This window comes from Rhinopithecus roxellana, chromosome 5, assembly GCF_007565055.1.
Source record: "Rhinopithecus roxellana isolate Shanxi Qingling chromosome 5, ASM756505v1, whole genome shotgun sequence".
In the NCBI taxonomy this organism is placed as follows: Eukaryota; Metazoa; Chordata; class Mammalia; order Primates; family Cercopithecidae; genus Rhinopithecus; species Rhinopithecus roxellana.
In genome coordinates this window covers 174,073,686-174,088,783 of record NC_044553.1, presented here as the reverse complement: position 1 = coordinate 174,088,783, position 15,098 = coordinate 174,073,686, and the positions used below count along the sequence as shown (strand labels likewise).

The following is a 15,098-nucleotide window of genomic DNA, read 5'->3' as shown; positions in this document are numbered from 1 at the left end:
GAGACCAGCCTGGGCAACATGGTGAAACCTTACCTCTACTAAAAAAATACAAAAATTATCCAGGCATGGTGGCAGGCAGCTGTAATCCCAGCTACTGGGGAAGTTGAGGCATGAGAATTGCTTGAGCCTGAGAGGTGGAGGTTGCATGAGCCAAGATCATACTCCTGCACTCCAGCTGGAGCGACAGAGTGAGACTCCGTCTCCAAAAAACAAAAACAAAAACAAAAACAAACCTCAAAAAACCTCGTCTAACAGGTTTATTGTTTAAGCACTTAGGTTCATTTTGTTATTGATGAATCACTGGAATGGATACTGCCAAATGAATTATGGGATCATTTTAGATTTGATGTATGACTTTTATTATTAAAATTCTATTTGTGGATAAAACTTCCACCATTCCAAGAAAGAATGGGGAACCGATTCTCCCTAGCAGAAAGTTTGAGAATTTGAGTCAGATGATAGCCTAAAAGAAAGGGGATGATATTTTCATGGAGTCTTTAATTTATAAATATCCATGCCCACATAGGTGACAAAATTATACACAACTTAATACATACAAACAAATGTGTTCAAGCAGAACTGGAGAAACCTGAATGAGATTGGTAGATTGTAGTAACATCAATATCCTGGTTGTGATATTGTACTACAGTTTTGCAAAGGTTTGGCGGAAACTGGGGAAATGTGTAAAGAGGATATTTCTCTGAACTATTTTTTACACTGCATGTGAATCTACAATTACAACAAAAAAAATTTAAAAAGATCTGTGCATTGTAACTGCTAGATACTAACAAATATCAAATAAGTTTCACAGCCTCATGGAGCTGAACATTCTGATCAAGATGCTGTTGACCTTTTCTTGATTAACTATCCTCCTAATGAAACAGGGAAAGCCCACATCGAGAACCTTGAGAGTAAAGAAGAAACATCCAGCCAGAAGCCAAGGCTCTCATGACCTGCCACTGTGGAGCAAGAAACGCTGCTGGACAGCGCTCCCAAGTGGGACGGGCACCTGCGGGCTGCTTGGCTCCCCCTCCCTGGCTGATCAACAGGGGCCACCAGAAATGGTAGTGTCATGTCTCAGGCTGCAGAGGGCTGGAATGAGGGCAGTTCCTGCCCTGTTCTAGAAGGCTGTTTGTGAAGAGGAATGACTGAAAATCTGAACAAAGGAGGATTATGTTGTAGAGGCTCAAACATGTCATGTGAGGAATGGTTAAAGAAGCTGGAGAAATTAAGCCAGAGAAGAAAAGACCCAGGAGAAAAGCAGCAGGTGGTGGTGATGATAACTGTTTTCTCAAGTAAGAGACAGGCTCTCAGGAGGAAGAGGAACTGATATCTTTTGTGTGGCCTCAATTGGTGGTAACCTCAGTAGAATTTTCAGTTACCTTCCGAGAGAAGACATGTGACATGCTTTTTCATCCCCTTCAACAGTAAATAAAACATACACTAACAGCAGCACTCCCACTGGGAGTACCACTTACAAGTGAATACTGCACGTGACTGCCAGCTAAAGAGGCTCTCTCCTTCCTGGGAAATTAGGAGACCAACGTCCTGACCAACCTGTGTCCTTACAGTGGAAGCATGCAAAAAAAAAAAAATCAGTCACCAGGAAGAGTGCCTTTCCCACACACTTTTCTCCCAGAGAAGACTCAAGAACGATCACTGGGAAACTGGATTTAGACCAAACTCGGCTATAAAGTAATAATCAGGAACAAAAACTTCCTAACCAAACGCTAACATATGAGCTAATTAATGAATCTCACCTCAAATATCAAAGATTTACATGAAAAGCCAGCTTTTCAGTCACTTGTGTGTTAGCTAATCCCTTTGTTGTCTAATATTCCATGCTCAGCAACCCTGGAAGCAGTGCTGTGGCAAAACGAGGAGCAGAAACAGAGCCAGGAGACGGAGCTCAGTTCCTCCCTCCACCACTTACTGGCTGTGTGAGCTAGACCTCAGTTTCTTCATCTGTAAACAAGGACAACACTTCCAACCACTCCGAGTTGAGAGAAGGGCGTCAGGAGAGAATGCACGTAAATGCTGGGCATGGAGAGGCTGCCAACAGAGGTTTGTTCCCTCTGAATCTCTGTGTGACTGTGGACTCACACTAGCCTCCTTCAAAAGGCTTCATCTCACATATTAAAATAGGCAAACAATATCTTTCCTCAATTAAAGAAAACTGCCCGGCTGGGCGCAGTGGCTCATGGCTGTAATCTCAGCACTTTGTGAGGCTGAGGCAGGTGAATCATGAGGTAAGGAGTTCGAGACCAGCCTGGCCAACATGGCGAAACCCCGTCTCTACTAAAAATACAAAAAATTATCCGGGCATAGTGGTGGGCACCTGTAATCCCAGCTACTCGGGAGGCTGAGGCAGGAGAATCGCTTGAACCTGGGAGACGGAGGTTGCAGTGAGCTGAGATGGCGCCACTGCACTCCAGCCCTAGGCAACAGAGTTAGACTCTGTCTCAACAAACAAACAAACAAACAAATAAACAAACAAACAAACAAACGGTGCCCATTACTATAGCTGATCAGAGACAGAAGCACAAAAAACAAACAAACAAACAAAAAAACACAAAACGTCGGTCTGAATTTTAATACTGAATCAGTAATACTTACAGCAATAACCCGGTAACCCCATCCAGTCAGAGCCAAAATCTGCCGGAAAAAGACATCTGCAGTTCCACTGACAGGGGGCAGGAATATGAGAGGACACCTGATACTTCGGGGGCCTGCGTCATAGAGCGACCATATCTTACTGTCATCATCATCTACAATAATCTGGAGGGAAATTTAAAAGAAAAAAGTGGAAAACCTTATAAATTTGCTTTTTATGTTATTTTACACTATCATTTCACTGACAATTTTAACACTACTGCCTTGTTTGTTACAAGGTAACCTGAAGCTCACACCAGATTAGCATGCATGACAGACTCCTCTGTTCTCCTTTTCTTTCCTCAGGGCTAACATATTCCACGGAACTACTTAGAACTACTTTATAATCTTCCAAAGGGCTGCTGCTTCTCTGTTTCTTCCCCTCCCACCGCTTTTTTTTTTTTTTTTGAGACAGAGTCTCGCTCTGTCACCCAGGTTAGAGTGCAGTGGCGTGATCTCGGCTCACCGCAACCGCAACCTCCCGGGTTCAAGTGATTCTTGTTCCTTAGCCTCCAACGTAGTTGGGATTATAGGCATGTGCCACCACGCCCAGCTAATTTTTGTATTTCTATTAGAGGCAGGGTTTCACCACGTTGGCCAGGATGGTCTCGAACTTCTGACCTCAGGTGATCTGCCTGCATCAGCCTCCCAAAGTGCTAAGATTACCGGCGTGAGCCACCACACCTGGCTGCTTCTATCAGTTTCTACCTTTCCCCTCCATCCACAACAATAGGAAGAAATCTATTTTGCTTAACATTAAACAGTGAACTCTATACAAGGCATCTTATTTCTTCCCACATTTCTGGTTGTGTGTGTGTTTAAGAATGTGTCTGTACAAGGAGGGCAGTCTGCAGTTATTCTGCAGTGCTGACCCAGAGGACTGGCTGGGATGTGCAGGGTCAGTACGAACAGGGGAGCTGATGGGGAGACGAGGCTCCTAGCTCGTGTCTCTATCCATCTGGATAGGTGGGTAGAGACAGCACCAGCTCAGGAGATGCTTCAGCAGCCTCTCTAAACCAAGCCTTTGGGAAGTTGTGGGGGAGACTCTGCTACAGAAGGGGAACGAGGCAGGTCTATGTGTCACTCTGGGAGAATACATCAAACCAGTAGGGGTTAGGGAGTGGCACAGAGAGAAACTGGCTTTTTGGTGAAAAGCGGGTAGGAAGCAGGAAGGTAATCAGAAACCTTCCTGATGCAGTGGTTCTTGACCCAACATGACGGGGAAATAATGAGCACTGGCAAGAGCTGAGGGGGCCGGGCATGGTGGCTCACGCCTATAATCTCAGCACTTTGGGAGGTCAAGGCGGGCAGATTACCTGAGGTCAGGAGTTTGCAACCAGCCTGGCCAACATGGTGAAACCTTGTCTCTACTAAAAATACAAACATTAGCTGGGTATGGTGGCACATGCCTTTAATCCCAGCTACTGGGGAAGCTGAGGCAAAAGAATCGCTTGAACCTGGGAGGTAGAGGTTGCAGTGAGCTGAGATCAGGCTCCAGCCTGGACTCCAGCCCGGGCAACAGGGCAAGACTCTGTCTTAAAAAAAAAAAAAAAAAAAGGAAGAAGGAAAACAATGTGCTGAGGGCCAGGCGTGATGGCTCACGCCTGTAATCTCAGTGTTTTGGGAGGCAAAAGGCAGGACTGCTTGAGGCCAGGAGTTTGAGACCAACCTGGGCAACATAGTGAGATCCCCGTCTCTACAAAAAATGAAAAAATTAACCAGGTGTGATGATACACACCTATAGTCCCAACTAATTGAGAGGCTGAGACACAATAATCGTTTGAGTTCAAGGTTGCATTGAGCTATATGATCGCGCAACACTCCAGCCAAAGCAACAGAGGGAGATCCTGTCTCTCTCTCTTTTTTTTTTTTTTTTTTTTTTTTGAGATGGAGTCTCACTCTGTAGCCCAGGCTGGAGTGCAGTGGCACGATCTCGGCTCACTGCAACCTCTGCCTCCCAGGTTCAAGCAATTCTCCTGCCTCAGCCTCCCAAGTAGCTGGGATTACAGGCACGTGCTCCCATGCCCAGCTAATTTTTTGTACTTTTAGTTGAGACAGGGTTTCACCATATTGGTCAGGCTGGTCTTGAACTCCTGACCTCATGATCTACCCGCCTTGGCCTCCCAAAGTGCTGGGATTACAGGCGTGAGCCACTGTGCCCAGCCCAGATCCTGTCTCTTTAAAATAAATAAATAAATAAATAAATAAATAAATAAATAAATAAATAAAAATACAACAACACTCCAGCCTGAGCAACAGAGGGAGAGATCCTCTCTCTTTAAAAAAAAAAGAAAAAGGAAAGATAAAAAAAGGCAAGCTGAGGCAAGTCAAGTGCTCAGCAGAGTCTGGCGAATGTTAAGTGTCCTAGAAGTATTAGTTATTATTATTCACTGCATCCTGGTTTAATTTTTGTTTTCTCTGACTTTTGGTGGTATTTAGAAAAGTACATTAACTGCTTGAACATTTGACAATGCAAATCAGTATTTGTTCTACTTTTATATTAAAAAACTCAAGGCCTCCAGGCTCTGTTTTCTGAGAGCTCCTCACTAGCAGGGCTATGGACTCCACAGTGTCACTGTGTGCATGGCAGCACACTAACCAGGGTCACTCACTGGCATCACTAGGAGCAGACAAATGGAGCAAGGCAAAGTCCATAGAGGCCTAACAGTTCCCCTTTGGACTTCCGCAGGTCACAGATGGTGATAATGTATCTCTTGCTCATGTTTTTGCCCTGTATATTTTGCCACTCACTTTTTTGCTTTTTTTTTTTTTTTTGAGACAGGGTCTGGCTCTGTCACCCAGGCTGGAGTGCAGTGGCACAATCACAGCTCACTGCAGCCTTGACTTCCTGGGCTTAAGCAATCCTCCCATCTCAGCCTCCTGAGTATCTGGGACTATAGGCGTGCACCACCACACCCAGTTAATTTTTTCTAGTTTTTGTAGAGAAAGGGTCACGTCACATTGCCCAGGCTGATCTCAAATTCCTAGGCTCAAACAATCCTTCTGCCTCTGCCTTCCAAATGCTGGGATTATAGGTGCATAGCACCACACCTGGCTAATTTTTTCTTTTTACAGAGACAGGGTTTCACTATGTTGCCCAGGCTGGTCTCAAACTCCTGGCCTCAAGTGATCCTCCTAGGTCTCTAAAGTGCCAGGATTACAGGCATGAGCCATCACAAACAGCTGCAAAAGATCTTAAGATCACTGGATTCTAACACTTCTGCAAGAGAATCAGCAAAGGTTTTACTTTACTCAGTGACTTGAATTGCCTTTGTCTGGTGTGATCCCCAAACTCGGATTAATTTGGGAAGCAGAGTCAATACTCAACGGCAATATAAGTATTTAGGACTTTCAAACATCCCAGGAAAATAAAGCTTCCAGAAGATGACTGTGGCAGAACGAGTATGTCATTGCAAACAGAAGCTCTATAATGTGACCCCATTCTTAAATCTGAGGAACAGGAATATAATCTGACTGTACTTACTATATAGTTGCTATAAACTTTCCACTAAACTATATAGAAGAGTACATACATACCTGCTTGCTTGTATATGTAAAAGCAATTGTAAAAAATGAGTACAGGCTGGGCACGGTGGCTCACGCCTGTAATCTCAGCACTTTGGGAGGCCAAGGCGGGTGGTGGGTGGAGGAGTTGTGGTCAGGAGTTCGAGACCAGCCTGGCCAACATGGTGAAACTCTGCCTCTCCTAAAAATACAAAATTAGCTGAGTGTGGCAGCGCATGCCTGTAATTCCAGCTACTTGGGAGACTGAGGCAGGAGAATCGCTTGAACCTGGGAAGCAGAGGTTGCAGTGAGCTAAGATCATGCAGTACACTGCACTCCAGTCTGGGCGGCAGAGCGAGACTCCATCTCAAAAATAAATAAAAATAAATAAATAATAAATAAATAAAAATGAGTACAGTTATACTTGCTTTCACTCTAAAATGAGTCTCAAAAGTTGACTGTACATGACAGGGAAGGGGTGAACTTCATCCTCTGCAACCCAGAGTCATGATACTTGGCAGTAACCTTTACTCTCAAACACTACTAAGACATGACATCTAAATCACACACAAAAACAATATAAGATTTTGCAAATAAGAGGTATAGTAAAACCATACATACCTTTTTAAGGGGAACTGTACCTCTAAACCAATTATAATCAGGAGAGACTTTAATCTCTCCCATGATTAGCTGAAATGGAGGTTAATCCTGAAATAAAAGCATGTGATATTTCATGTCAAGAATTCATGTTTACATCAGAACTAAATGCAGAGTCTGATCTAGCTATACCAACAATACTTTAAAGAAGAAAACCCAGGAAACTGGCTATTTTTCAGTATATACTCAAACTACAGAAAAACAATTTGGTGAAATACTACAATCACAGGATCAGAAGGGCACTTTTTTTTTTTTTTTTTTGAGACAGTCTCACTCTTGTCGCCCAGGCTGGAGTGCAGTGGTGCGATCTCGGCTCACTGCATCCTCCACCTCCTGGGATTCAAGTGATTCTCCTGCCTCAGCCTCCTGAGTAGCTGGGATTACAGGTGCCCACCACCACACCCAACTAATTTTTGTATTTTTAGTAGAGATGGGGGTTCACCATGTTGGCCAGGCTGGTCTCGAACTCCTGACCTCAGGTGATCCACCCACCTCAGCCTCCTAAAGTGCTGGGATTACAGGACTGAGCCACTGTGCCCAGCTACCAGAAGAGCTTTTAAAGAAATTATTCCAACACTTTTAGTTCTTCCAGAAAAGGAATCTGGTCTAGAAAATTTAATTGACTTATCCGAGAGCACATGGCAATGCTAGGACCAGATGTGAGACGGCCTTTTCTGACACCATACTTCCTGTCTTAGTTCTCAACTCCAATACCATCAGCTATCTTTTGACATTACCTTAAGAATCCCTTTACTAAAGATGCTCCTGTCTGACTATAGGGATAGTCCATGCTAGAGAAAGGAGTTGATGTTCTTTGACTTTTTTAATTTTTGAGACAGAGTCTTGCTCTGTTGTCCAGGCTGCAGTTCAGTGGCACAATCACAGCTCACTGCAGCCTTGACCTCTGAGGCTCAAGCGATTATCCCAACCTCAGCCTCCTGAGTAGCTGAGACAATGGGTGCACACCACCATGACAGGCGAATTTTGTATTTTTTGTAGAGATGGGGGCCTCCCTATGTTGCCCACATTGGTCTCGAATTCCTGGGCTCAAGCAATCCTCCCATCTCACCTCCCAAAGTGCTGGGATTACAGGTGTGAGCCACCACACCCAGCCTAGAGAAAGAAGTTTAAATTAAGCCTGCTTCCTGAAAAATTCACAATACACCATAAATCTAACTGTAATTGCACATAACCAGAAATTCACATGTAGTTCCTTTTTTTTTTTGAGACAGAGTCTCACTCCGTCGCCCAGGCTGGAGTGCAGTGGCGCAGTCTTGGCTCACTGCAACCTCTGCCCTCCGAGTTCAAGTGATTCTCCTGCCTCGGCCTCCCGAGTGGCTGGGATTAAAGGCTCTTGCCACCGCGCTCGGCTAATTTTTTGTACCTTTAGTAGAGACAGGGTTTCACCATCTTGGCCAGGCTGGTCTTGAGCTCCTGACCTCATGATCCACCCGCCTCAGCTTCCCAAAGTGCTGGGATTACAGGCATAAGCCACCGTGCCCGGCCTACATGTAGTTCTTAATACAAAATACAGACAAATTTGTCACTCATATGGACATGATTAAAAGTTACACAAGGTCCTCTGAAAGATCCATAATGTAAACCTGAAGGCACTATAAGTAGCAACAAAATGAAACATTCGCCTTTAGGAAAAAATGTGTAGTCTTTTGTTGTGAACTTAGTGACTTCTGGTTTTCATAGCTCTGTGATCTTAGATAAGTCTTGATCCTTTTGGAGTTTGTTTTCTCATCTGTGACTATGTTACCACTGTGTCCCCAAAGCTCAGATCAGTGCTTGGCACATAGCAGGCATTATCTGTTGATGAAATGAATAACTACATTCTAAGGAGAATGAACTGGGCCATCCTCCTAACCCTGGCATCTGTGAGCTTTGGTCTAGCTGAACATCCTCAACTAAAAGGCTGCCCCTCTTTGCTCAGGCATCTGTGCTATGTCATAACAGGAAACTGAAATTATAGTTCCCTGTTGCAGATTCTTATTGCTAAGTGAGGAAATTCCACCAGGAAGAATTCAAATATTTGCTTTGTACCACTTCCTCTACCTCAAGAGCAAGCCTTGATCGTAGCACGGCTACCATGAGGTTGAGACTCCAGGACCTAACTCGCGGGCTGACTCTGAACTGTTGTTTTAGAGGGAGTTCTCTGGACTGGCAAGGAACAGGGATTCTAAACTCAATGGAACTCTTCCTTGGTGGCCCTCGAGATCTGCTCCCTCAGGAACACAGAGCCCTCAGTAGACTCAACTGTGACCTTGGAGACGTACTAAGCTGAACCCAGAGGAGACAGCAGATGTAGACATTCCAACACTAAACTTGATTTACAACCTTGACATTGTGATAATGGTCTCTCCTCTCAAAGCTAAGATGGTAATTTTAGAGAAGTTTGTTAAAATCATAAGTTGCTTCAAAGTACTAAGAAAATCATCATCCAGTCTTACATTGAAACTTAGTGTGCACAGATAGTTATTCATACTGAAATAAAGAAAATAATTCTTTGCATATCCATTTTATCTTAAATATTAATATGTTAAGGCCAGGCACAGTGGCTCACGCCTGTAATCGCAGCATTTTGGGAGGCTGCGGTGGGCGGATCACGAGGTCAGAAGTTCAATACCAGCCTGGCCAAGATAGTGAAACCCCGTCTCTACTAAAAATACAAAAATTAGTCTGGTGTGGTGGCACGCGCCTGTAGTCCCAGCTACTTGGGAGGTTGAGGCAGGAGAATCACTTGAACCCAGGAGGCAGAGGTTGTGGTGAGCCAAGATCGTTCCACTGCACTCCAGCCTGGGTGACAAAGCGAGACTCCATCTCAAAAAAACAAAAAAAAATTAATATGTTAAAAAGTTTTGCCAGGCGCGGTGGCTCACGCCTGTAATCCCAGCATTTTGGGAGGCTGAGGCAGGTGGATCACCTGAGATCAGGAGTTCAAGACCAGTCTGACCAACATGGCGAAACCTCTTCTCTACTAAAAATACAAAAAAAATTAGCCAGGCATGGCAGTGGCCGCCTATAATCCCAACTACTCATGAGGCTGAGGCAGGAGAATCGCTTGAACCCAGGAGGCGGAGGTTGCAGTGAGCCAAGATTGCACTCCAGCCTGGATGACAGAGTGAGAGTCCGTCTCAAAAAAAAAAAAAAAAAAAAAAAATCTAAGCCATTTTAAGTATAGGCTTTCTCCAAGCTGATTATAACTTTTAATTGAAAGCAACTAGCACATATACTTAATTCTGGAATATTTTCTACCTGGACAGACTTGAAATACTCCTATATCATCTAAATACTTCTTAATGGAGACATTTCCTAGTATTGCATTATTAGAAACAATCTACTCTAAAGGAGGGAAATAAAAAACATGTTTAGCAAATAACATCTACTTAACAGATTTATAAAACACCTTAGCTAACTAAAGCCAGAAAGTGTGCTTCTAGAGTCACAAAATGGGATAAAATAAAACATTCATAGCTTTGGAATCAGTTGTAATGCACAAACCAAACCACCATACAAATACACATACACAGGCACACATATTCATGCGGTCATCCTCTTCTTTCCCATAGCAGTAAATAGGAAGATGTTCCTTACCAACAGTCTTCAGAATAATTCACAACTACTTCACTACGCCAACGTGTTAAAAGTAATCTTACAAGATGGAGAGATTCCACTTCGCTGTGACTAAATTTTTGTAGAGACAAGTAATTTTAACACTTGTGCTAGTTTGGCAGTACACGAAAGGTAAAATGGATACCAAATGTTGCATCTGACCAACTGACGTCTAAGGAAAAAAAGATCACTGCTGCAAAGGGAAAGCAGCTGTGAGTGGTATGAATAGGAAAGTTTGTTCTCCTAGCTCTCTTTCATCCACCAAGGGAGTATACTTTTCCAAGTCATAACAGGAATATTCTGTATACGGCAAAGGTTAACTGAGATTGTGACTAAACTGGTCAGTACTGAATAAGAAAGAATGTGGACCATGAGCTCAAAACTGATTTGATCTCTCATGATTTTGTTCCTCACAAAAACAAAAGCACCTGTTCATGCCGGTGGGAAAAGGGCCACAATATTAGCCTCAATCTTGCCTAAGGAAACCCCTCTTCAGGGTGTGCTGTGGACTCCCGGTCTTCTCTGGCCCTTGTGCTGCTGGACAATAAAAATTGCCAGTTGTGGCCAGGTGCGGTGGCTCACACCTATAATCCCAGCACTTTGGGAGGCTGGGTGAGGGGGGTGGATCACCTGAGGTCAGGAGTTCGAGACCAGCCTGGCCAACATGGTGCACCCCCATCTCTACTAAAAACACAAAATTAGCAGGGCTTGGTGGCGCATCCCTGTAATCCCAGCTAAGCAGGAAGCTGAGGCAGAAGAATCACTCGAACCCGGGAGGCAGAGGTTGCGGTGAGCCGAGATCGCATCATTGCACTCCAGCCTGGGCAACAAGAACGAAACTCCATCTCAAAAAAACAAACAAAACAACAACAAAAACAAATTAGCTGGGCGTGGTGACGGGCGCCTGTAATCCCAGCTACTTAGGAGGCTAAGGCAGGAGAGCTTGAACCTGCGTGGCGGAGGTTGCAGTGAGCTGAGATCGCACCACTGCACTCCAGCCTGAGTGACAGAGTGAGACTCTGTCTCAAAAAACAAACAAACAAACAAAAAAAAACCTGCCAGTTGTGACTATGCCCCTATCGCTCAGGGCTTCAAAAGAACCTGCCACTTTATTTTTTTTTATTTTTTATTTTTATTTTTATTTTTGGAGATGGAGTCTTGCTCTGTCACCCAGGCTGGAGTACAGTGGCCAGATCTCAGCTCACTGCAAGCTCCGCCTCCCGGGTTTACGCCATTCTCCTGCCTCAGCCTCCGGAGTAGCTGGGACTACAGGCGCCCGCCACCTCGCCCGGCTAGTTTTTTGTATTTTTTAGTAGAGACAGGGTTTCACCATGTTAGCCAGGATGGTCTCGATCTCCTGACCTCGTGTTCCGCCCATCTCGGCCTCCCAAAGTGCTGGGATTACAGGCTTGAGCCACCGCGCCCGGCCACCTGCCACTTTAAAGTCAACAAAATCACCTTTATCAATGTTTAAGTCACATAACCAGCATAACTAGTCAGAGGTTTCTGCTACTTTATTTCAATCTATAGTTGACATGCATTATGGACAATCCGTGATTATAAATATTAGCCATGACAAAATATTGGAAGCTGAGAGTCTCTGGGCGATGCAACTGGCTTTTTAATGCACCTCTCCATCCCTCACCACAGAAGTACACAGCTATCCTTTTCTTAGATCTCTTCAGGGGAGAGCTATCCCTCTTTTCTTCATTGCATTATCTCTAAACCTTACAGGAGGAAAAGCTGCCTACCTGGTATCTGTGACATCTCTTCTCACGCTCTTGGTATAAAAGCTTTTGGAATTTGGACACAGCTTATTAAGTTACTCCTCAGTGGCTGGGCGCGGTGGCTCACGCCTGTAATCCCAGCACTTTGGGAGGTCGAGGCGGGCGGATCACGAGGTCAGGAGATCGAGACCATCCTGGCTAACACGGTGAAATCCCCTCTCTACCGAAAATACAAAAAATTAGCCGGGCGTGGTGACGGGCGCCTGTAGTCCCAGTTACTCGGGAGGCTGAGGCAGGAGAATGGCGTGAACCCGGGAGACGGAGCTTGCAGTGAGCCGGGATCGGGCCACTGCACTCCAGCCTGGGTGACAGAACGAGACTCCGTCTCAAAAAAAAAAAATTAAAAAAAAAAAGTTATTCCTCAATTTGTTGAATCTTTGTGCCAAAAGGAGCTGAACCAGTGTAGGTGGAGACAAAGGAAGCAGCATAAATGTCTAACTTATAACTCCCCAGGGAAACGAGAAGAGGAAAAATGAGACACTCCGGTCCCGCTCTGTTCCTCATCCCCCGTTCACAAACCTCACGCCTGGCCCACACTCAGCAACAACAAAGACATCTGTCACTTTCAGGCCGAGGTGCTGTCTCCAAAATTACTGACCTCTGCTCAGAGTTCTTAAAAGTTTGTTGAGAAAAAAAAATGTTCCTGGGCTGCAGTCGTGTAGCCCGAGGATGGGTTTACAGGAGGATGCCCCGGTTAAGCCCTCTGCCGCTCCCACCTCCCGCTGGAGACACACACAGCTCCCCGCCAGTCCCACTGGTGACAGCCACACAAAGACAGGGTCACAAGCACACCGACCACCCCACAGCCCACACTCGGCCCCAGACACACACTCACAAGGGCACGTGATCACGTGAGTGGTCACATGGACCGGCCCACTCAGAACATACTCACAAAGTCACACCAACCAAAGCAGCCACGCGCCATACACACACCTACAACCCCGCATACCGCACACCCAGCCGCTTCCCAGGTCTTCGCCCACCCTCACCTGCCGTGGCCGCCCCCACGTCCCTTCCCCTCCTTCCAGAGGCCGCTCTTCGCTCCAGTACGAGCGCGGGCCGTGGAGGCGGCTGGGTTCCGGTCGGGGCGGGCGATCAAGCGCTCGGGACCCGCGGGCGCAGCAGGCCGTGAGGAGAGAGAAGGAGGCCGGCCTCTGAGGGGCGGGGCGCGTGGCCGAGCGAGCTCGGGCCGGCGCGCTCCCCACTCCCGGGCCGGCGCGCTCCCCACTCCCCAACGGCCGCTCAGCAGGCGCGAGACTCCCGCTTCCGGGTTCTGAGGGGGCGGGGCCACGTCGCGAGGAAGGGGCGGTGCTGCGTGGCTCCGGCGGTCGCCACGGCGATGGGAGCGGGGGCGGCTCCGTGGGATCCTCGGCGGCGGCGGGCGTTGGGAGAGGGCTGAATTACCTGTGGGTCAGCCCTAGTTCTGTCTGACCTGCGTACCTAGGAGGAGGGGGCGCCTGGCCCCTTGGGACCCGTTTCTGCTTTCAGTTCGCGTTTTCTCTGTCGTATACAGCTTTGGAGGGACACCTTTGGGTTCCAGGCTTTGGTGAACAGAACTTTGTATACTCTTTTCTTAGGAACATTTTTTTTCCTTTGGCACAACCGTAGAAGCTCTCCGTTAGTCTTCCACTCAAAGCCGCCACTTCCCTTTTGACGTTCTGGGGATTTCTGGGAACGTACGCCCACCCATCTTCCTCTTCCTGCATCACTTTTCCCTTAAAATCAGAGAGAATATTAATACACTTATAATCATTGTTCTTAAGGTGTTGCAAACGTCAACGTCTTAAGGTGTTGTAGACGTCACGACTCTTTTTTTTTAGTAAAATATTTCTGAAATTATGATAAGGTGAATAACATGTAAATCTCCTTGTTTTGAATTTTTTTTAGGGATCCTGCAATAAGGTCCTGTTGAAAGTGCTTCTCTCTAATATGTTTTAGGGAAGCTTGTACCCTGTTTTAGGGCCTGTAGACTTTGCCCTTACCGAGGCAACTGTTTATGGGATTAAGGTCAGGGAAGATTCCAACTAAATTGCATCCTACTTAATTATCACTTTTGTCCCCTGGCTCAGGAACCTTGGGTTCCACTCTAGAAATTTGACAAATCCCAGAAGCATTTCCCAAGAGCACGGTGACATACTTACCTTTTTCTCTTTCTTTCTTTCTTTCTTTCTTTCTTTCTTTCTTTCTTTCTTTCTTTCTTTCTTTCTTTCTTTCTTTCTTTCTTTCTTTTCTTTCTCTCTCTCTCTCTCTCTCTCTCTCTCTCTCTCTTTCCTTCTTTCTTTCTTTCTTTTTTTTTTTCCTCTAAATCACTTCTTTCGGAGTTGCAAGTCAGTCGCAGGAAGTCATCTTTTATTGTAAGCACCACATAGATGTATAGAGCATGTTTCCATGGAGTATTTTAACTTGGGGGCCTTTTCTCCAATATTTGGAATCGTTCCATGGGTGGAATAACTTGCAAACTACTGGTTGTCTGTGAAACTGGTTATGGATATTCATTACATTAGTTGTCTGTTTTCCCAGGTGGTCTCGAAGCTTCAATCTAGAGCAAAGGGAATAGAGTGATTCACCCAGTGAGTTAGCACATGATTAGCGTATAAATAATAGGTACTGAATGTATATTGATTGTAATCCCAGCACTTTGGGAAGCCAAGGTAGATGGATCGCTTGAGCCCAGGAGTTCAAGACCAGCCTGAGCAACATGGGAGACCCTGTCTCTACAAAAAAATACAAAAATTAGCCGGGCATGGTGGCGCACGTCTATAGTCCCAGCTACTCAGGAGGCTGAGATGGGAGAATCTGTTAAGCTCAGAGGTCGAAGCCACTGCACCACACCCTAGGTGACAAAGCAAGAGACCTCGTCTTCCCCACCAAAAAAGTATA

The 15,098-nt window shown here is 45.6% G+C and overlaps 1 protein-coding gene across 2 annotated transcripts in view; it reads right to left on the bottom strand.

The window, feature by feature from the left end:
• The window catches only part of SPG21 (SPG21 abhydrolase domain containing, maspardin), a 28,193-nt gene extending 14,691 nt beyond the window's left edge, over positions 1-13,502 (bottom strand). Inside the window, exons 1-4 of one of the 2 annotated variants that reach the window (XM_030930933.1) lie at positions 13,208-13,335; positions 12,183-12,378; positions 6,778-6,864; positions 2,617-2,778 (exon numbers count right to left, since the gene is read on the bottom strand). In XM_030930933.1, the coding sequence (XP_030786793.1) occupies positions 2,617-2,778; positions 6,778-6,840 (225 nt within the window). In that variant the 5' untranslated portion in view covers positions 6,841-6,864; positions 12,183-12,378; positions 13,208-13,335. Of the gene's footprint in view, positions 1-2,616; positions 2,779-6,777; positions 6,865-12,182; positions 12,379-13,207 lie in introns of both variants that reach the window. The other variant, XM_010355490.2, reaches the window with a different exon arrangement.
• Between the last annotated feature and the right edge of the window lie 1,596 nt (positions 13,503-15,098).